The 23,454-nt window shown below is 38.0% G+C and overlaps 1 protein-coding gene across 1 annotated transcript in view; it reads right to left on the reverse strand.

Annotated features, from left to right (window-relative positions):
• The window catches only part of Smp_129260 (poly [ADP-ribose] polymerase, putative), a gene marked incomplete at its 5' end in the record, with an annotated part of 39,591 nt that overhangs the window by 3,638 nt on the left and 12,499 nt on the right, over positions 1-23,454 (reverse strand). Inside the window, 8 exons of the mRNA XM_018794754.1 lie at positions 359-573; positions 3,141-3,497; positions 5,572-5,694; positions 9,162-9,393; positions 16,135-16,339; positions 17,194-17,209; positions 18,356-18,583; positions 20,646-20,823. Of these exons, the coding sequence (XP_018647027.1) occupies positions 359-573; positions 3,141-3,497; positions 5,572-5,694; positions 9,162-9,393; positions 16,135-16,339; positions 17,194-17,209; positions 18,356-18,583; positions 20,646-20,823 (1,554 nt within the window). The remainder of the gene's footprint in view (positions 1-358; positions 574-3,140; positions 3,498-5,571; positions 5,695-9,161; positions 9,394-16,134; positions 16,340-17,193; positions 17,210-18,355; positions 18,584-20,645; positions 20,824-23,454) is intronic.

The raw sequence follows: 23,454 nt of genomic DNA on the forward strand, positions 1-23,454 counted from the left end.
AATTCAATTTATAAACTATTTCGGCAAATAAAAACTAGACCACCAGGGGAAACCTGGAAGCACTGGACGGCCGTTTCGTCCTATTGTGGGACTCCTCAGCAATGCACATCCACGACCTTGAACCCAGGACCTACCAGTCCCACAATAAGACGAAACGGCCGTACAGTGCTTCCAAGTTTACCCTGGTGGTCTAGCTTCAATTGACATATGCTTTCAATTATGAAAATACTAAATCTCCACAAAAACCTCTTCTGAAAATAAAAACTAAACAGAATAAATGAAGGACTCAATAGTTTTATAGCTGAGAGTAGAAAATCAAAAAAAGCTTTTGAAAAAATAGGAAAAAAAAGAAGCTTACAATATACCCATCCAATTAGTTTGACGTGAACCATGCCATAACAGCTGTTTATTATGTTGAGCGATTTTACACTTAGCAAAACGACTATCCTCTCCATCACGATGTACTTCAAAGATATTTAATACTTCAAGTGTATATTGTGTATGTGTAGCGCCATGAGTTTCGCGTACATAATCCAAAATCAATTTATAATCTTCACAATTACTATCTAAAGGCTATGTTGGTTTACACATAGAAATAAAGAAACATATACATTCAATTATGTGTTGAGAGAAAAATCACTATAATCAAGAATAAATTTTATCTGGTCGCTTATAAAACTTAACAGATTGATACAATTGGTGTGTGCACGGTGAAAAGTGATCAATCACTGATTGAAACAAACGGTACTGAGTTTAAACCCCAAAGTGAACATCAACTACAGGATGCAGATGCAATCCAAATAGGACAGAACGCGCGTCCACCTGCTAGCCACATTACATTTATTCTATATCAACGATTGGTCGATTAATGAGCGAGGATAGATATATCTAGTCGTAGTAATTATATAAGAAACTATCTTATGTATAAAGCTGATTTCCTGCTTATGCTCCATTTAATGACTGTCTTCAACCTTATGCTTGATTGAATTTGGTTCCTTGAACAGTTATTGGACAGCTGGGTCCAGTAGGTTACGTCATCTGCATTAATTCTATCGACCGAAGTTAGTGTTTAGTTGTACCAACTTGATTATTGAGTGACTATTTAATGTCCATTGTACGATTTTATCGAGTGTTACGTTCAGTAAAAGAGTGCTTGTTTCTGAATTACATCATAAGTGAATGAATTTGTGAACAGGATCATTGTTGTGGGAAATTATCCACATATACTCAAAATCTAACTTTAGATGAAGAACTCGTCTCTAATCCAACATTTTTAGTCTACGTAATTTAAAAGAGCAAAAGTATAATATACTGACGCCCCTGAGTTAACCAAACAGAATCACGATAACTTCTCACGGATTTTGCGTGAAATTTTGAGTGAAGTGATAGGTAACTTGTGTATTAGCATTAACTAGATGAAAATTGACCATTATTGATTTTTAGAATGTTAGAAACAAATAAGAACATTTATTACGCAACCCGAGTGCGAATTTAGGACGGTGCTCAAGCTCTGCATCTAAGGTAGATTACGTGTTAAAGTATTTAATGTGATCTGATGCGTAGTCAGGAGTTTTAAATGAAACTAAGTTCTATTCTCCTTTTCTAACTCTCCTTATAAATCTTAACCCTAAGTTTGTAAGTAACAGGATGGTAAAGTTAATCTACACAGCAAATTGGACACGAGAGAAAAGGCGCGGAATGTGGAAGAGACGCTTTACTCTAGGGTTCGTTCATGTACAGAAAATCTAGATGACCTTGAGCCTCGGGAAAGTACTGGGACACTAATAAACATAGTAGAAGTATGGGTAACCATCCAACCAGAAAAGTGACATGTGACTTTCCACTTTCTAGATGTTGTTGGTAAAACATATATCGAATGTTGAGTGGATAAGATGTTTCTCAGCGTTTTCAGAGCCCCTTTTGGTTTTTTCGACGAATTTTCGGATCTCCCCAACAATGTTGAACATTCAAAATTAGTAAAATTGGTTAATCTAACTCGTATGATGTTAATTCTTAGCATATTCCACCCAGTTTTATCTATTGCCTAGTGTTCTTTGGATATTTTTGGACCACTTTTAACGTTAACTTACTTAATATTTAATGTCGTTTTCATAAGTTAAACTAATCACCTACACACGATAGACACAATATTTTGATATATGGACCATGTGACCTTTGCTTGTCCCTCTGATTGACTCCTATTTGTAAGTCAGTTGCGCTGTGAAACCCCCTTGGGATTGAATGCTGAACAGTTTTTTTTTTAATTAAGGGATGACCATCAGTGAATCTGAAAAAGTAGAGCGATCTAAAACTTTCTAATTTGTGTGTATTAAAGTATTCATTAGTAGTTATGATCTATGTGTTTCTTAAACATATGCCAACATTAGCTTATACTTATCTCAGTCAGTCATTAGACAGATAACAGAGTTACATAAATTGTAACCTTATTAATCCACAATGGCGTAGGTGTATACACTCTCTATCTTCCCTTAAACCTTAAAATTAAAATTGAGTCATAACGTTCTTCCTTCCTATACTATATCCTTATATACAACCTATCTTTTATATACTTCCACCACTAAATTAACTATTTCTATGAATCCGGTGTTCATCTTGTTCTGATAACGAGGTATGGCAACTTGGACCGATGCATATGTGTGCCTGGTGCTACGTTGTAGCTGACTGACTGAACCTTATTAATCATTACACTGAATTCAGTATGACAACATTAATCTATTTTCCAGTAAAATGATAGGTTTAAATTTAAAAGGACCTATTCATCAGTACAAACATAAAGTTATCATTGAATATAAACTCTAAGATGGATTGATTATTCTGAGTTGTAGTGAATACAACTACCGTAAATCTGATTTCGAACATACACTGGATTTCGTGCAGTTCCGTAGATCGTATCTGCCACATATTGGTCCCAGTTACAGAGTATATCGTTGCTATCCTCATGTCTTGATTGGACCAATCTAGATTAAGATTTCTAGTCATTATGTTAATAAAAAATGGTCAAAGAGTGAGTTGTTGATCAGATAAACAGAAATAAAGCGATTAGTTAAGTCAATAATTAAATGACACGATCACGCAAGTAGAATAAACAAAAGAATCCAGATAACACTGTTTCATCTTACCTCTAATTTAGTATGTAACTGTTCGTAATGCTCATCCAATGGATTACATTTAGAATCACCTTTAGTTTGTAGCATTTTATAAGCTAATTCAATTTCTAACAAATCTTCTAACATATGTATCTTCTTAGTAATAATTTTCTTATTATCTAACATTGGTGGTGTTTTGAAACCGAAATCATGTGGAATCAATGTATAGAAACGTGTAGATTCACTTAGTATTTGTGTACGATCCAATGATTGAGATTGTTGTTTAGTAGGACGTGAAGTAATAAGTTGACTAAGAGAATTTAATACATCATAAGCTTCATGAATTTGATTACTAGACAGTTTACCTAAAGGCATTTTTCTTAGATCAAGCTAAAAAAACACATGGATTGCGAAGAAAACAGGAAATATTTATGAGAAGGTGAAATATTGAAAATAAGATAATTTAGACAAAATAGACTTTTCAAAAGACCTGAAAGTTCTCTTCTGCATAAGATTGAATATCGTCGACGAGTTCCACTAAACTAATGTGACCAGACCACTACCCTGAGGTTTTAAAGCAGCGAATAAATTGTGGTAAGATCTTTAAACTTTTAATTATTAGGTACCGGTGGGTTCCAATCTGAGATGAGAATATGAGGGAATATACGAGATATACTTTTGTTATCGCCCCCAAATGCCCTGGTACGGCCGAGAGTGGGGATAGTCCGCTCTCCCTCTCCAAATGCTTTCACATGGCCACGCGTATATAATCTCTGTCAGGGAAGTCCTACTCACTGCTTTCTCGTGGCATTATTGTTGTTTACGAAATTGAGAGGACCAAAAGCGAATGTCCGGCGCTTTAACCGCGTTGGTCGACAGGGAAAGTCCACCTAGGGCAGTTGGAAAACCACAATTCCAAACCAATGGTGCACATGGGCTGGCTCCAGTATCCTGAGGGAACAAATGGAGTATGAATCAATCGTTGATCACCGGCTATCATGGGACTGCATCTCATCACGATGCTCCACTGCCTTGTGGATCAGACCTTTAGGTCAAAGGCTCGAGGTGTGGTCCCCTAAGAAAACCACCTGTTTCAGTTTGGGCACCTGGGCAGTATTACAGCCCTCACACAAATCAAATGAGATTTGTGCGGTGCATATGTATTCGGTGCCCCTTTGTACCAATATTTATGTGTTCAAATAATAAATAGTAACTTTTGTTATCGATATTTTAAGCTTTTTTTAGACTCTTCAGTTAGTTTCTTATCACTGTGCTAATAATGTGAAGTATGATAAACTGGGTTGACTTTATACATTTGCAGCAAATCTAACGTAATAGTCTGTTGTACATTTCTTGTCGGTAATGTACTGAGTCAGTATATTTAGTTGTTAACTCCATAAATGCCGAAGATTGATATTGTCCCCCCCACCAAACAGCTATTAAACAGTAACATCGATGGATGGAATGAGAGATTTGGCAAACTGGATTAATTTTCTTTTTCCATGAAGCTTAGTTTTAACAGACGATCTTTTGAGAGGGGCTTTTGTAGTGTTGGGTCTTTACTTTTCAAACCTTATAACAGATACTGGAAATCAGTGACATGTTAGAAAGGGTGTGGTATTTTCACGGACAGCTTTCAATCCAACTGTTCCGTCTTCGGGAAAGTAACATGAGCGGAAATGTTGATTGTTTGTGGAAAACACTCAGTTGTCAGTACACCCTAGTATAGACTACAATACGACTTCGTCCTCAAACCTGACAACCAATCTGTTTGGGATAGGACTTCAAAGGTCAACCGGTGTATTGCGATTAGAATTTTAAAATATCTAAGGCTTTGTTAGCTTGAACATAGTTGATCTTGTTTTCATCATAAAAATGAGATAACCAATGAAAGGTAGTGATGCATCAGAACCAAGACTGGAGAAACATTAACACCTTGGAACTATTTTGATGGAATATTATATATATATATATATATATATATATATATATATATGTTCCGTTTATCATAAGCTTTCGTTTAACCCATGAAACGTTGTTGCTCATTACCACTTTTGGTTTGTTTATGCTCATTGTAATTTAGTAATTTATAGTGTGATGTGGTCTAGTTTATATTTGCATATAAACCCACGTGTGCTTAAAATATGATATAATATTAGGTGGCCACTGACTATTTCTCAAACTCTAGGCAGAGGATGGAGAAGAAGAATGTGGATAGCAGACCAATAGAAGCTTAGCTTGCACCAGCTCAGTGTTAACTGTACAGACCAGCAAGTATAATTTGTCAAGTCTAAGTCTACGACACTAGGTTGTAAACGGAACAGTAGGCGAGAGATAGAGGAAATTCTGATTGACGACTTTAGCACGTAATATAGATTAGCGACCTAAGACAAAACTGGTGGGTACAGGAAAAGAACAATGAAGAAATAGGTCACCTTCCTCTCTTCAACAAAAATTAACTTACTTCAAATTCCGCCATTGTTTTTTCCATAGATTTAACATCACAAATAAATTTTAGGAGTGATTGTAAAGCTGGGTGTAGTTTACATGGTATATTACTGATAGTTTGAATTTCATTCGTCTTCGACTGTAAAATGAAAACACATGGATTAAAAGTGTATGATAAGATTTACATCAACGTAGGTAACATAGATGAAACCATAGCATAACTTCTTTATAGAACACAAATTACAAATACATTCAACTTTTATCATCATCAATAATAGGTTCGTCAATGAACTGGATTTGTGTAATCACAGTTTTGTTGAATCTTATTGTTTTTGCGATGGTCAGTGATAAATCGGACTCTCCAGCAGTGTGCATACACGACCATCCAGTTCAGTGATTCCAGGTTATCAATGGTGATCTAGCTAAGATCAGTTAACGACTTAAAACTTTAAAAATTCTACAGTCTTTACAAATCCCCCTACATTAATAAGATGTTTATTGTCATAAGAATGGTAAATTATTCAGTGATCTGAAAGAAGTCCCCTAACATTGTTCCTACTCAGGGTCAAGTATTCAGGACAGGGGCTAAGGGGTTTAAGGTGTGGGTTTTCAAAGGAATTGATATCAACTACAATGAGAAATTGCTTTGGATGAATAAATTACATGCATAGACTCATAAAACTTTGTCCGATTAGTTCTTCCCGAAAAAAAGAGTACGACTAAGTTAAGAGTTGTTGCACGATTTAATATTTGGGATTAGTATTCAAGTGTAATACCAACTTGTCTAAGATATACAACCTACAAGGAAACACTTGAACATTTGATAGGTTTAACGCTATCATTTTACTGAATAGTGGCAAAATTTAGTTTTTCGCTATGGACATGTTTTACGAATGTCGTCCCAGAGAATTCCACGCCGTGCATAATTTGCCGACTCTGGGACTGGTTGGAAAAAGCGGAGAGATGGTCAGTGTACGACATGGTTTCGTGGTATGAAAGAAAGCTGCAAAGGACTGGCTTCTGTTGGTCCTTCACGACTCCCTGGCTGGGGTCCGAGAGATGGTGCAACACAGTGGCTAGAGACGTTATCAGATATGGCTCAGAATAGAATCCAGTGGTGATCCTCCTGTAACCTTCTTTTACTTTCTTCGTAAAGAGTGGTTATAACTTTCTTAACTGAGAGAGTTCTTCTGGTAGTACATTTCAGTTCCCCCCATCATTACTCTTCTCTTTTTTTCCTTCTTTTACATATACGCATCTTACCCCTTTCTCCTTCTATTCTCATTATTTTGTGTGGCGCATATGTATCTGGTGCCCTTTGTACCAATATGTATGTGATTAAATAAATAAATAATTACAAATATTTTGAGCAGTTTAATGATAGCATTTTTACTCCTTGTTATCCCTGATATTTCAATTTTACGTAGAAACCTAAAAGTCGCATTCTTGATCCTCACTAGCCTGTCACTATTCTATACTTTTACCAACCAATTATAAAAGCGTTATAAATAAAAGATTTTTTCTTGAACTGATAGAATCAAGTAAGGATTCAATAGTTCAGCCAAATTGTGATACACGTAACAAATGTGTTGACCTAGGTTTAAGAAGACCAGACACTATCAGCAACAAGTTACTGTGGGAGACAACAAACCAGATTCCAGAGGAGGAAGAAATCAGGAAGAAGCGCTGGAAGTGGATTGGGCACAGTCTGAGGAAATCACCCAATTGTGTCACAAGACAAGCCCTCACATGGAATCCTGAAGGTCGAAGGAGAAGAGGAAGACCAAAGAACACATTAAGCCGAGAAATAGAGACAGACATGAGAAGAATGAACAAGAACTGGACAGAACTAGAAAAGAAGGCCCAGGACAGAGTGGGTTGGAGAAAGCTGGTCGGCGGCCTATGCTCCATTGGGAGTAACAGGCGTAAGTAAGTAAGTAAGTAAGTAAGGTTTAAGAAGAAATACTTCTTTTCATAGAATGCTTCAGATACACATGCTTTGTAATGATAGGGATAAGGATCAAAGTCACTCAATTTCGAACATATGGGAAGTGATCTCATAAATTTTTATCTTATATTACTGAAAACTTATCGCTTAAAGCAAAGGAATTAATACTGACTCATTCTAACTTACCATTCTATCTTTAGTTATAATTCCGTACTTTTTTGTTGACCAGCATTTCAAACACATAGATCTTGGGAATATTGGTGCAATTAGACTGATGATATACGCAAGTAAAATATATATACGCCACTGAAGTGGTAACAGATGTTACTAGAATCTTTCAAGTAACCAATCAGAATATCGATGTATTGTAGGGTTTCAGGTGAGTAAAGATAATATCAGCTTATACTGCATTTATTCAGACAATGTACACTAGAAAGCAACATGACTTTGTTTTATTATTAACTAGCCTTCTAACTGGTAGCACACAATCACATGAAAATGGTAACTCTACGTAATCCGACGTCTGTTGAACACTGAATTATGACGTCAACATGAAGATCAGAGATAAGACAATTAAAAGTTAACACTCTTGTTTCAAATATGCCCCCCACTCGTGACTATCTGAAATAAACTTGAATCTACAACTGAATGGTTAGTAGCCAAATTCTTGAATTACTAATCAAGCCACTATTTTACAAATATAAGAGGAAAGAGGTTTTCAACTCTTCAATAGTGTGTATTCACATTCTCACACTGGATCAAACTCAAAACTTTCAGGTTTACGAGGTGATATAATTAAGCAGATCTTAATACGATCATTGAGACAGATTTACGCTAATCGTAAACAAATACGATTTTAACCTTTAAAACCTTATTGACCAACAATATATTAGAAAATACAGTATGGTCTGTGACTGTAAAGAACTCATATTTAGGACAAATACGTTGCTCTTTATCCGCTACATTTCTAAACAACCTAAAACTGAGATCCACAATATTGATTAAATGAGATGGGCTAATTAGTTCATCAACAAAATAGATTGTCTAACTGGGTTGATCCAACCACATAACTGTATGAATATCAAATCTGGAGTTGAAAAATCTCTATCTCATTTACCAATAACTTAGAATATTGATCTATACTTGAGCCGTTCCCTTTCACGAAGTAATTAGAATACATTTTGTTAAGCCACTGAGTTCGTAGAGTGACTAAAGCTCCATGAACCAATTGTTTTTTTATAGTCCTTATTCTTTTTTAAAGAAAACAACTGTTTTCGATTAAGGTGGTTTTCTTGGTGGTTGGTTTAATTTGTAGGTTGTATTCATCACAGGTCGAACTCGGTTAAGGTACCACTAAGAACTAGGGAACACCATTCGACTTTAGAGTGGGACTACTCCCAACAGTGTGTTACCACAACCGCGTCAGGAATAGAAAGCAAAAAAATTCAAGTCGGGCGGCAAACATTTACCCGTAAGAACTATTGAGTCGGTACCCAGTAGTACAGTCTCATCTGCAATCAATTCTCAAAATAGTGAAACGATCACTCACTGTCAATAGTGACATTGGTACCACACTTTTGATCAACCCTATAAGCCAATATCTTTAATTTGCATCTAGTAATCAAAGGGAAAAAAAGAAAATATAACAGTTCACTTACAGAATTATAATCTAATTCTAATTCATAGAATTTATGTGGCACTTTACGAAAGTTTTTACGACTTTCCCATTCATTGCCAGTTTTTTCAAAATAAATCTCTTTGAATGTTGAACGAGCTGAATTGGCATTAGGAAACGATTCAGTTTTAGTGCCACCAATTGATGTACCAATACGACCCCATGCACGAAATACCCAACAACGTGGTGATTTATCAGATTGAAGTGCTTGAAGTCTGCGATACAGTGGGAGGGAGGATATGTTATTATTTGAAAGAATAAATAAAAACACATAGTCATCCAATAATTTGTCGTGAATGAGAAAAAAAGTAAAGGGATATATTGATGAGGGACATTAGAAAATGTACCCAGCACAAATGATCATATGTAGTAGGGTACTATGGACATTATATACGATAGTGGTGCTTTCATACAGAAAAAACTGTACATCAGACGACATAGTCTACAGAGCTTTTACTATACTTATTAATATACAAGTTAAGTGTTACAATTTATGTATCACAATAAATATATAACTCTAATACATTTCTTAACTCCGCCTGTAGCTCCTCCAGGGGCTACTGCCGGTCCCAAGCCCGGGTAAAGGAGGAGGGTTGGGCATGGGTTAGCGACCCCATCCCGTAGAAAATCAACTCGCTAAAAAAACGCTAACCAGAAAAAATCATTCAAACCATTCAAACTCTGCCCTGGGAGTAGAAGGAATAATTATGACGTCTCATGATGAAAGCCGAGTTCCTTCGGAAGTCATGAGGCCGATGCACCTTCTTACAACCAGAGCGACAATTTTTATAGGTACATGGAATGTCCGGACAATGTGGGAGACCGGCAGAGTCTTCCAAATTGCTGCGGAAATGAGGAAATACAACCTGGAAGTGCTTGGAATCAATGAAACACATTGGACACAGGTTGGACAACAACGACTAGCTTCAGGGGAACTTCTGTTATACTCCGGTCATGAAGAAGAAAATGCTCCACATACACAAGGAGTGGCATTGATGCTGTCTAGAAAAGCACAAAATGCACTTATAGGATGGGAATCTCATGGACCGAGGATCATCAAAGCCTCCTTCAAAACAAAGAGAGAGGGCATTACAATGAACATCATCCAATGCTATGCGCCGACCAACGACTACTATGAAGACGCTAAAAACCAATTCTACGATAGGCTGCAGTCGATCTTCGAGAAGTGCCCAACCAAGGACCTGACCATTCTGATAGGAGATTTCAATGCCAAGGTTGGAAAGGACAACACTGGATACGAAGACGTCATGGGACAACATGGACTGGGAGGAAGGAACGAAAACGGTGAGAGATTTGCAAACCTATGTGCCTTCAATAAACTGGTCATAGGTGGCACCATATTCCCACACAAAAACATACACAAAGCCACTTGGATTTCACCGGATCACACTACACAGAATCAAATCGACCATATCTGCATCAACAAAAAGTTCAGGAGGACGATGGAGGATGTGAGAACCAGAAGAGGAGCTGATATAGCATCCGATCATCATTTGCTGGTCGCCAAGATGAAACTAAAACTCAAGAAGCACTGGACAATGGCGCGGACAACATCACAAAAGTTTAACACGGCCTTTCTTCGAGATGCTGACAAACTCAACGAATTTAACATAGCCCTCAGCAACAGGTTCGAGGCCTTTCATGATCTACTCAATGGAGAGGGAACCACCATAGAGAGCAGCTGGAAAGGTATCAAGGAGGCAATCGTTTCAACATGTCAGGAGGTTCTGGGCCAAAAGAAGCACCATCACAAGGAGTGGATCACTGTTGGTACACTGGATAAGATTGAAGCAAGGAGGAACAAGAAGGTAGCAATCAATATCAGCCGAACAAGAGCGGAAAAAGCCAAGGCACAAGCCGAATACACAGAGGCAAACAAGCAAGTGAAGAGGAGCATCAGGACCGACAAACGTAAATATGTGGAAGATTTAGCGATGACAGCGGAAAAGGCTGCAAGAGAGGGAAACATGAGACAACTGTATGATACAACAAAGAAACTTGCTGGAGATTACCGTAAACCAGAAAGACCAGTGAAAAACAAGGAAGGCAAAGTAATCAACGATATTGAAGAACAACGAAACAGGTGGGTAGAACACTTCAAGGAACTCTTGAATCGACCAGCTCCACTGAACCCACCCAACATCGAAGCAGCAGCCACAGACCTCCCAATCGATATTGGCCCACCAACAATTGAAGAGATCAGCATGGCCATTAGACAAATCAAGAGTGGCAAAGCAGCGGGACCAGACAACATCCCGGCAGAGGCACTGAAGGCAAATGTAGCAGCAACTGCCAAAATACTCCACATCCTCTTCAGTAAGATTTGGGACGAAGAACATGTACCAACAGACTGGAAAGAAGGACTTCTCATCAAGATACCAAAGAAAGGCGATCTCAGCAAGTGCGACAACTACAGGGGCATCACTCTCCTCTCAATACCAGGAAAAGTCTTCAACAGAGTATTGTTAAACAGGATGAAGGATTCCGTGGACGCTCAACTTCGAGATCAACAAGCTGGATTTCGTAAGGATAGATCGTGCACAGATCAAATCGCAACTCGACGTATCATTGTGGAACAATCAATCGAATGGAATTCATCACTGTACATCAACTTCATCGACTACGAGAAGGCATTTGATAGCGTGGACAGGACGACACTATGGAAGCTTCTTCGACACTACGGCGTGCCTGAGAAGATAGTCAACATCATACGGAACTCCTATGATGGACTAAACTGCCAAATCGTCCACGGAGGACAACTCACTGACTCGTTTCAAGTAAAGACCGGTGTTAGGCAAGGTTGCTTACTCTCACCGTTTCTCTTTCTCCTGGTCATCGACTGGATCATGAAGACGTCAACATCTGGAGGAATGCACGGGATACAGTGGACAGGCAGGATGCAGCTTGACGATTTAGACTTCGCGGATGATCTGGCTCTTCTATCACAAACGCAACAACAAATGCAGGAGAAAACGACCAGTGTAGCAGCAGCCTCAGCAACAGTAGGTCTCAATATAAACAAAGGGAAAAGCAAGACTCTTCGATACAATACAATATGCACCAATCCAATTACACTTGACGGAGAAGCTTTGGAGGATGTGGAAATCTTTACATATCTGGGCAGCATCATTGATGAACACGGTGGATCAGATGCAGATGTGAGGGCGCGGATCGGCAAAGCAAGAGCAGCATACCTACAGCTGAAAAACATCTGGAGCTCAAAACAATTGTCAACCAACACCAAGGTTAGAATTTTCAATACAAATGTCAAGACAGTTCTTCTGTATGGAGCGGAGACGTGGAGAACTACGAAAGCCATTATCCAGAAGATACAAGTGTTTATCAACAGCTGTCTACGCAAGATACTTCGGATCCGATGGCCAGACACTATCAGCAAACAGTTACTGTGGGAGACAACAAACCAGATTCCAGAGGAGGAAGAAATCAGGAAGAAGCGCTGGAAGTGGATTGGGCACAGTCTGAGGAAATCACCCAATTGTGTCACAAGACAAGCCCTCACATAGAATCCTGAAGGTCAAAGGAGAAGAGGAAGACCAAAGAACACATTACGCCGAGAAATAGAGACAGACATGAGAAGAATGAACAAGAACTGGACAGAACTAGAAAAGAAGGCCCAGGACAGAGTGGGTTGGAGAAAGCTGGTCGGTGGCCTATGCTCCATTGGGAGTAATAGGCGAAAGTAAGTAAGTAATACATTTCTTGAATAAATTAGAATAATCCACTTCAGTCAGGTAATCATAAACAAAGTAGAACCTGGGACATATATGTATATCGGTTCAATTTGGAAAATTATATCTATACAACGAGATGCAATTAACAAGATAGATCCTACGGTAGATGCAGTAGCGTTAGCTTTAGGCAACATAATTCAAGATCGATGAATGAATTCGGGGAGTAGAAACGTCTAAGATAATTTCGAGATTCAAGATTTACGGAAAGAACCTATTCGTAACATTATGGTTAATTTTTAGTGATACTAACCGAAAGCTTCCAACAACGAACCTCAATTATCGCGTTGACTAATATCACGTAGTCTGCACTTAACAAGATGACACAAACAGTCACATTGACTTTATGAACTGATTTTACATAGCGATTTAGCTTTTAATTACTTCTTCCTGAAGGCTAAATGGATCAGAAATATTGTTCATCAGTCGTCATATATCACAGACTGAAATACTGACCTAGGGGGGATCAGGTAGCATATCGTTTCAAGTTTCGGGTATAGTAACTGCATCTTTACGTTAAATGGTTGAGCTTTGTCACACTTATAACATACTAAGTATTATGGAGAAATAAAAGTTGGTGATGTTGCCCAGAACGATAATGAGTGCTCTGACATTACATTATCTAGCTTGGTGAACAAAACACTGTCAAAAAACTTTACAAATTTATTCAGTCGATGATCAATAACCGCAAATGCAGGATTTAATTTGTAGAATATAAGTCAGTTAATCAGTTATCTACAACGTAGGACCAGGCACATCTATGCATCGGTCCAAGTTACCACACCTCATTAGCACAACAAGATGGACACCTAATTCACAGAAGCAGTTACTTCAATGGGGATATGATACAGGGAGAAAGAATTATTTCTTAGAAAGAAAGGTATATAGTAATTTTAATCTCACGATTTAAGGTAAGACAAAAAGGTATACACCTAAGCCATTGTGATCGATTCTGAGCCATGTTACACAGAGTCTCCACTGGTTACGAAGATCGTGCGGACCCCAATGAAGTAGTAGTCTTCTACCAACATGATACGAACTAGAAGTTAGTGATTTTATGGAGTGATGCCACGTTTTGGTTTGACCACCCCCAACTTCCATCCGTCTCCAACACTAATGAGAATTGCGCATCGTAATAATCGGTGTTCAGGCATACGTAACACGTCGCCCAACCATCTCAAGTCGATGAGGATTTACAACCTAATCAGTTGATTTGCCATCATTCCATAATACCCTGCATCTAGCCTTATTATTACTTACACGGTGATCCCAGCAGATGCGAGCAATATTTCTAAGACATCTGTGGTAAAACACTAGTGACTTACGAGTATCTTCTACTCTTAATGGCCACGATTCACAGCCGTAAAGTAAAACAGAATGAACTACCGCACAGCATACTTGTCCCTTACTTGATAGACGGATATCTCGTCTACGCCATAGGTGACGTAAGTTGGCAAAAGCCGAATGAACTTTTTGAACCCATGCAGAAATTTCGTCAGACACCAAACTATTAGAGCTGATCAGACTTCCAAGATAAGTGAAGTTGTCGACGCGTTCGACTACTTCACTCCCTATCCTTAGTTCAGGTGTTGACGCAGGCCAGTCCTGGAGTAACAATTTACATTTAGAGGGGGAGAAACGCATCCCAAACATCCTGGCATTGTTACTCAGTGCTAACAGAAGATTTTGCATTTTTTCAGCGTCGTCACCAAACAGGACTATGTCATCTGCGTATTCTAAGTCGATAAGTGCACCTCCTGGTAGGAGATCAATTGCTGAAAACTCAGTCGACGAGAGTTTTATTTCCAGCAATAGGTCTATAATGAAGTTAACCAAAAACGGGAATAGTGGACAACCTTGTCTGACACCACTTGATGTTGTAAAATCATATGACGGTTCACCACAGGCTCTCACTCGACTGGTAGTGTTCGAGTGAAGAGCCTTTACAAGGTTTATGTACTTCTGAGGTACACCTTCCAATGACAGACACTGCCACAGAACCTCTCGGTCTACAGAGTCAAATGCTGCTTTTAAGTCAAGGAAAACTATCATTGTCGGACGCTGATAAGCATGTCTGTGTTCTAAGACCTAACGAATAGTGAATATGTGGTCGATACAGCCACGACCGATAATTATTGAGACTAGTATTTCAGACGCCATATTAGTCAAACTAATCCCTCTACGGTTATCATAGGATGATTTTGATCATTTCTCATATATTGTGCAATCTAAAGGAAAGATATTTCCTCAAAGCTGGCAACAGCTTGTACATACACTTTCTCATAATAATGAGACACAAGAAACAGTCAAGCAATATTGCATTTGTACGGTGAAGCAACACTATTGGTGACGATATAGCAGATAAGATCAATCTATGTATAATGAAAGCCAGGACGACTTAAAACAATTTGGGTCATTTTCGAGGACGCTAGCCTCACATAATGAGACTAATTATGCAAGGTTACAGTCGAGTAGTCGTGCCATGCATATGTTAAATTTGATATCTTTGAACAAAGGGTGTTTCCAATTTTCATTATCTCCAAATGTTTGGCTACGTCCTGTAGCATCACCATATAGCTAAGCTGAAAATTGGTAACACCCGTCCAAGTACAGCGAAGACGTTTTATACGTGGGATTCGTGATGAGCATTCTTATTTAAAGCCGGAACAAATAGAAAAAAGAGAAGCGATTGTTAGTTTGTGACATAACACCACTGGTTAAACAATTATCTGAAGTTAGGAAACAGTCAACTATGGAAAGTCATAAGTTCGCTCATTTAATTCCGACTATAAATGTATTTTCATGACCTTAAAGAGATGTTGGGCTCCATTGAATGAGAGATTTAGTGACAGCATTTGTCATTAAAAGGTGTACGAGGAAAGTATTTAAACCATGGGAAGTTCTTTACCCGATTACTAATGGTCGAGTCAGAGCCTATGGGGAGTTTTTAATCCCAAATGGTGTTCTTCAGGATTAATCACCAGTTGGACAGTTAACATTGCCTATTAAGAAATCACAGGCTTCTTGTATGCATAGGGCCACCAATCAGAAATAACTATATCGAACCTTCTGTCGTAATCTTGATAAACAGTAATACGTGCTTTCACAAGAAAAATGAAGTGACACTATAACTTACACACAAATACACGATCAACAACAAAAATGTACTACACAACTATATCTTACTTGTAAAATGAATTGGAACCTTTAATTAAATCAACCATACCGAGTACAGCAGTCATGAATTCTCCCTTCTCATCTTTTAATACTGTGGCTTTATTGACCAGTTCTGATTGAGGATCAACCACGGCACCATTTTTCATTATCATTCGCATCATTTCTTGGTCACCGTTATCATCATTTAATGGTAAATTGTTCACCTCTTTCTCAACTATATAAGTAAATTAACATTAAGACAATGTTAGCACTTATGTAATCGTTGAAACAAAGATATTGAAGCCTAGATTGAGTATAACTTAATATGTATATTATGTAAAGGACCTAGTATACTATTTTATATAAGGTCAGTGCTAAAAAGCTAAGCAAAAAGGAATGGTGAAAGTGTAATACACTGACAAACTAATTAGATTAAGTTCATTCATTATTGTTTGTTTGAATCTTCCCATCGATGCGTTAGGACTGCAACTGGTCAGTCTGGTCTTTCTGTGAACCCGATAATGGCAGCACGGACAAACATTTATTTATTAATTATTCGAATACATAAACATTGGTACAAGGAGGAACCAAATACACATGCACCACACAATAAGAATGAAGCTAGCGGGCAGTTATCATTGATTTGTATGAGGGCTACGATACTGCTCGGGCGCCCAAACCGAAGCAGGTTGCTAACACTAGGAAACGAAATGCAGGAATTTTGATATTTAGGTAAAAAAAAACCCAAAATTGTTTAACTCAGTACATATGTAGTAATAAGAACATGACCCTGAGATACACACAAAATTAGTGAACCACAAATTACTGAAAAAGTAATCAGTAAAAAAAAACAGGCCATGGAAACAAAATTTAGGAAAAGAAAAGCGATTTCAGTTACCGTTATTAGTAAAACATTATGACCAACACACACACACACAAAACTGAGTAATCCGTGTGATTGTTTTAGTAATGCCCAACCCAGTTTTTTAATAACACCAGATTAGAACTTTCAAACATTTTGTTTAGTAAAACAAAATACACTAATTAATGCAAGAAATAATTAATTAAAAAGAACATATATGTGTTTACCTTTTATTGCACGAGCCTTTTCAGTAAGAACAATCCCAATAGTAATATAGTTGTAATTATCCATAGAGAAGGAAAGAAAATAAGGAATGCAATAAATGAATATTGGACTTAATATTCTAATATGACAGTAAATAAAATTCGCCTGGTTGATATTTCAGCTATGCAATACATCTACAACTATGATCGATCGAGAGAATCCCAACCTGATAGTCTGAACAAATCAACCAACCAACGAAGCTTAGTTCAATAGTTAATGACTTTATGAACTGAAATAAAATAGTTGGAACACGTATTACGTAACCTTAACCACACCACATAACTCAACGTGATATCTCTGTCGATATAAGAATAGATTGGAAGAAAGCTAGAGGAAATTTCGGTTTGGTCGCCCGTTCCACCTAGCTTCCTTCCATTCTACTACAAAAATATCATGTCGAGGTAAGTGGTCTGGTCAAGGCTATGTAACGTAATACATGTTCCAACTATCTTATCCAAAAGAGATTTACTACTTAATGAACTGATTTATCATATTTACTTAGCAATCTGCACGTAATCTCAATAGTTCATACTCTCAGTGATCCAAACATGTGCTACCCATGCTTCAAAGTTATCCATGATCAAATACTAATAACCCATTTTTGAAAGCCACGTTCTACAGCCATAGAGTAGAGCGGAACGAATTGATGCGTAGTATGCTCGTCAGGCAGATGGACATTTTGTCCACGTCACAAGTGAATTATGCTGATAAGATTAAAGCGAGCTATGCAAACCGGTTACTCATATTTTTAGAATCATATTTCTTATGGTTAGGATGAGAGATTTGTGAAGACTGGTCAATTTAAAGGATACTTTACATAACCGATTGACTGACTTTGGTTAGGAATAGTTATTAAAGACCAAGGAGCACCGAATAACTATTTTTAAACGAACTGTGACTCATCATAAGTGTATGCATCTACAGCACTATCACGGATTGAACCCAAAAACCTTGGAGTTTTGTAGTGACCATGCTCTTTACCACCTAATCACTGAAATTGTAGTGCACAATAGTTGCCAGTGAACAATACCATTTAATGTAAACAAACATTTCCTATTAAAAAAGAAAACAAAACCAGAGACGATCACTTTGTTTCGCCGTTTGAATATGCGTAAAGTGTACATACCTTAACCTCCCAATTGGATAGAGTTGCTGAATTTTCGACTCCAATTTTTTAGAATCCAATTTGCTAGGACTGAATTCTGATAAGAATTGTTCATTAATTACACGCAAACCATAAGAACGTGCAGTTGTCAACGCTTCTTTCGAATAAGTTTTACTCTTATCATTATTATCACTTTGAATTTGTTCCAATTCATTCAATGTGGAGACAACAATTGAATTAACACTGAGCTATATTATGAGTAATAATAATAATTATTGTTATCATTATTACGGGATTCCCACAATTTTCAATAAGTGATCGATTAATGCATAAAAATTAACAGGTTTATACGAAACATCAAGAGGTAGAATAGCGAATAGGTTCAGGAATTGAACTGTATGCGGTTCAGGTGGATGACTTTCGGTAGTATTTTGTCCGAGGCTAGAGAGAAAAGTTCAACCTTTCCTCAAAAAAACTTTGTCGACTGACTTGAATAGCAAATATTTACTACACAAAAGGGTAGAGGTTGGTTGAACCAGATGAATTTTAAACAGTAGTACTTCGTAGATATGATTTATGTATTTATTTAAACAAATAAATATTGGTAGAAAAAATAGCATCAAAATATGCATGCGCTACATGATACAAATTATATTGTGAAAAGATAGAGAAAGGAAGGTAAGTATAACAAAAAAGAAGTGAATAAGAATTAGTGAATGAGAGCCAAAGGAGCTGTAGGAGAAGCAGTTTAGTTAAGGTAAAATACAACCAGCAAGCATGCTCTCAGTTAAAGAGGTTCCTCTTACTTATATAAAGAAAGTAGATGAAAGTTACAGCAGGACCACCACTGGCTTTTATTCTAAAGTCATGTCCAATAACGTATCAAGTCAGTGTGTTCGACAATCTCTACGGCCCCAACCAGGGAGTTGTGAAGAACTCATACTATTCTTCTTAGGTTTAAGCAATAGCCAGATGGTAACGTTAACCTATACCCAGGGGTTAAGTGCGATTCAAAATTGAGTACATAAAACTGTGTTCAATAAATAAATTAAACAACACAATTACATGTTTTGTGGAGATTTCAGTAGTATTATATAGTTGAAATCATGAGTCAATTGAAGCTAGACCACCATGGAAAACCTGGAAGTACTGGACGGCCGTTTCGTCCTATTGTGGGACTTATAAGCAGTGCGCATCCACGATCCCTTCTCGCGAGATTCGAACCCAGGACCTATCAGTCTCGCGTGCAAGTGCTTAACCACTAGATCACTAGATCAGGGAATCAAATCCAAGATCTTGACTTCGTGTGCAAACCTGAAGAGTTCCATATGATGACCAAACGACGGTCTAGTGCTTCTAGTTTTTAATGGTCACCTAACCTAGGTAGGTTCGTGACCAATAAAATGCAACAAACTCTACAAACCTATCCTTATAATCTAATATTTTTTCTAGAATGTGTACAGACTTGACAGATTCATTTTATTAGGACAGTTTCTAAGCAGCAGGAAAACATGACACAACAAACGTCCGATGTTTCCACAATACAGAACGTTAATGATCAGGTTGGATTTTCATCACCATTGCAGTCTTTGCGGGCTACGCTGCAACTTTTTGGTTCAATTGAAAAATGCCTCCTTTTACTGCTATCTTTGTTAAGAAAAACCTTCAACGTTTCATGAATTTCTTGATAGTTTTACCCATGTTACACCAAAAAATTGCGTTCATTTATTTACTGAAAACTGATTGATTACAGTTTCATAACATCAACAGAGAATACACGTCTCTGTACTGGCTTTGTGATAGTATGGTCGAGTATAGGTATATCATGTGCCTGTGTCTAGTTTTCACATTCTAAGATCAAACAACAGGTGAGGAACTAGGGACGAAATAGGCTATCAGAAGACATCGATTATGTCCCTAGTCAAGGCTTACAGACTATGTACTTGTTCAAATATAATGCGCGTAGATTATACTTCTGTTTGATAATAGTCTTCCTACTAATTCCACTCTTCTCATTTGCTTGACAGGTTTGGGTGTATTATAGGAAACCCATATCGTAACGCAATCTGACTGAACAACAGAACGTCTTTAGCCCGTGATTGTTGTTTTGTATAAAGACTGAGGACACTATTCCACTGTTCAAATAAAAGTAGGTGAACTGAAATTGAACCTCAAACCCGAAGGTTAATATACACATATATATACATTTGAATGTTCAAACCTGTATTGGCACAATCGTTCTCTAATATTTTATAAAAAATAAGGAACACAACAACAATAAGGAATGACACAAACAGTCAACATGCATACCTTACTCATAATAGCACCACCTAGATTGGCAAATTCACGTATTAATTGTTCTTTTGTTTTTCCACTATCGAACGGTCCATTTGTAATGTAGAAAAACAAGCCAGTCAATGGACCAGTAATATCAGATACTGAATCAGGTGGAAATAACCGTGTACGCTTGACATATTTGTAATTTTTTCTAATTAAGTTGAAAAACAATGGAAGAAAAAACGATTGAACTAACAAATGGGTACAAAATAAAAGCATTTTTGGTGGGTCTAAGCGAAACAAATGAAACCGATTGTAAAATTGACAGTTAAATAGGTTAACAGCTTTTAACCATAATATTGCGGTTTCGAACCCTATGCACCAAATTCATTTCGGGTAATCACATAGTATTATTATTCAGTCAGTCAGCGTCTTCACCAAATAGAACTATGTCATCGGCATATTCTAAGTCAACAAGTGAATCTCCTGGTAGAAGTTCAGCCCCTCTAAATTTAGATAAGGAAAGTCTCCGGTAAAAGTTCAACTCATGGAGATTTAGATGGCGAAAATGTTATCTCCAAAAGCACGTCTATGATAAAGTTAAACAAGAATGAAGAGAGTCCTTTCTTATAGACTGATTGGGATCAGTCAGATGGGATGACGTCCAGTTCCCAGATTCTACCTAAGACCTCAGTCAATCTCGCTGCTAGTACTGGACCACCATCCTTAAAAATCTCAGGGGTAAACCTGTCAGGGCCTGCGGCTCTCCCTCGCTTTAGATTTCCTATAGCTTTTTCAACCTCGTAGAGAGTTGGAGGACTTACCTCAATTTGCCATTCAGGACGACTGGGGATCGTGGGTAACTGAAGTGTGGCTGAAGGCCAGTTGAACTGATCCCTAAAGTGTTCTGCCCACCGATCCAATCTCCTGGATTGAGAATGAATAATGTGTCCATTTGTTTCCGAGATAGTTTCGCTGACAGTTGAGTTCCTAATACCGGTTTCTTTAACAAGTCTGAATAGTTGTCTATTGTCGCTGCCTTTTCCACCTCTCTTGCTTTCGCTACCCACCACTGTTCACGATCATTGCGTAGGCTTCTTATTAGCCTTCGCTTAAGCTGACTCCGCTCTTCGTTATGTTCAGAGCCAGGTGGGATGAGTTTTCGAGCATCTATCAGTGTGGTAGATGCTGCCGAGATCCATTGTTTCTCCCTAACCTTATGGTTTACCGTACTAGCGGATATCACTGCTGTTTCCACAGCTTTACGGATGTCATTCCACGCTGCTTCGGGGTGGGCACAACTTACATGTCTGCCTAACTTTTTTTCCAGTTGTTCCTGAAATATATTCTTAGCTTGCCTATCATTAAGTTGAGCCCTAAGTGGTTTCCTTGCAGTGTCTTTCCTACGTCCAGTAAGACGCAGACAGATACATGCTCGCACTAGAGCATGATCTGAATCTAAACATGTGCTCCAGAATGAGCGACAGTCTTCTATCGAGCCCCTCCATCGGTGGTTGATAGCGATGTGATTTAATTGGGTCCAACGTTGGGACGAATTCAGTTGTCGCCATGTCAAAAGATGTTTTTCTTGCACTTAAAGTTAGTATTTGCAAGAAACAGGTGGTTTACCTACTTGAGCATTAAAGTCACATGTCATTATTATTACATCAGAACGCCTAGCTTTCCGGAGGTCGGAAAGCATTCTGTAAAACTCATCTTTTACATCATCTGAGCTGCAGTCAGTGAGAGAGTAGGTAGAGACAACGAGTTTCCCTATCTTTCCGAGTCCTTACTGTTCCGTTGAGTCGGACAGTGCACAAACGACTGTCTACTGGGATTCAGTCCAAAAGAGCTCGTTCTGCCCTAAGACTCAATGCTATACCTACGCCAGCGAGGTTAGGGGAAGCAGCATCAAGGCTTCCGGATACACGAAGCGTGAATCAAGTTGGTTCTTTATTTTGATATGATGAGGTCGAATGAATGACGCTACTCGGATTTTGTATGCGCGTTCCGGAGACACAGCATACATCGATGGTGCGAGCTTCTAAAGTCCTAGCTAAGGAAGTTTGTTGTCCTATTTGGCACAATGTTCGGACGTTAAAAGCCCCTACATGTAGTTTAGAGCGTGGTTTCAGGAGACCAGGAATAACGTTCCGCGTACTCCGCGTACACATTCGACTTAGAAAATGTTGAGATATTGGATAGAGGCAATTCTAAGAGCACCAGGGAATTTTTATGAACTTGGCACTCAGGTCAATCAACAAACCCATTGAAATCGATCCGATTTGTCAACCAATCAGAAGAATTATGGACAAGTATAGGACCGAGAATCAACTCAATGGGAGATACAATCAAAATAAAGAAGTAAACAATGACAGGTTAAAGGTCGACAATAACCAATAAAGATCGAGGTCTACAGGACAAGCTGTGAACCATGTGGAGAAATTCGAACACTTCACTTCTACCTGAAGTTTGTGCTGATGATGTCGTCCAGAATAAGCTCCATGACCAAATCAACCAGCTAAGAGGAAACTCTACCAAAAACTGTAGATAAGTTCCTATTAATTGGTACCAAGTAGCGTGATTAAGGGCTCCCTGTAAATCACCACTAACCACTTAACACATCGAAATCTCTTTGTCCATATATACATATTACATTATAATAGTCTTTTCCGAGGGTATTTACCTATTTTTCTTTTCGTTTTTAATTGCTGAATCACTTATTATATTTCATTTTTAGGTGTTGATACTTTATTATTCAGCCTTTCATCTACACAGATGTTCTCTTTAATAAATTTTCTACACCAAGAATGTTAATAATTCTATCTTAAAATGCAATCCC

Source organism: Schistosoma mansoni (assembly GCF_000237925.1).
Source record: "Schistosoma mansoni, WGS project CABG00000000 data, supercontig 0183, strain Puerto Rico, whole genome shotgun sequence".
Classification (NCBI taxonomy): Eukaryota; Metazoa; Platyhelminthes; class Trematoda; order Strigeidida; family Schistosomatidae; genus Schistosoma; species Schistosoma mansoni.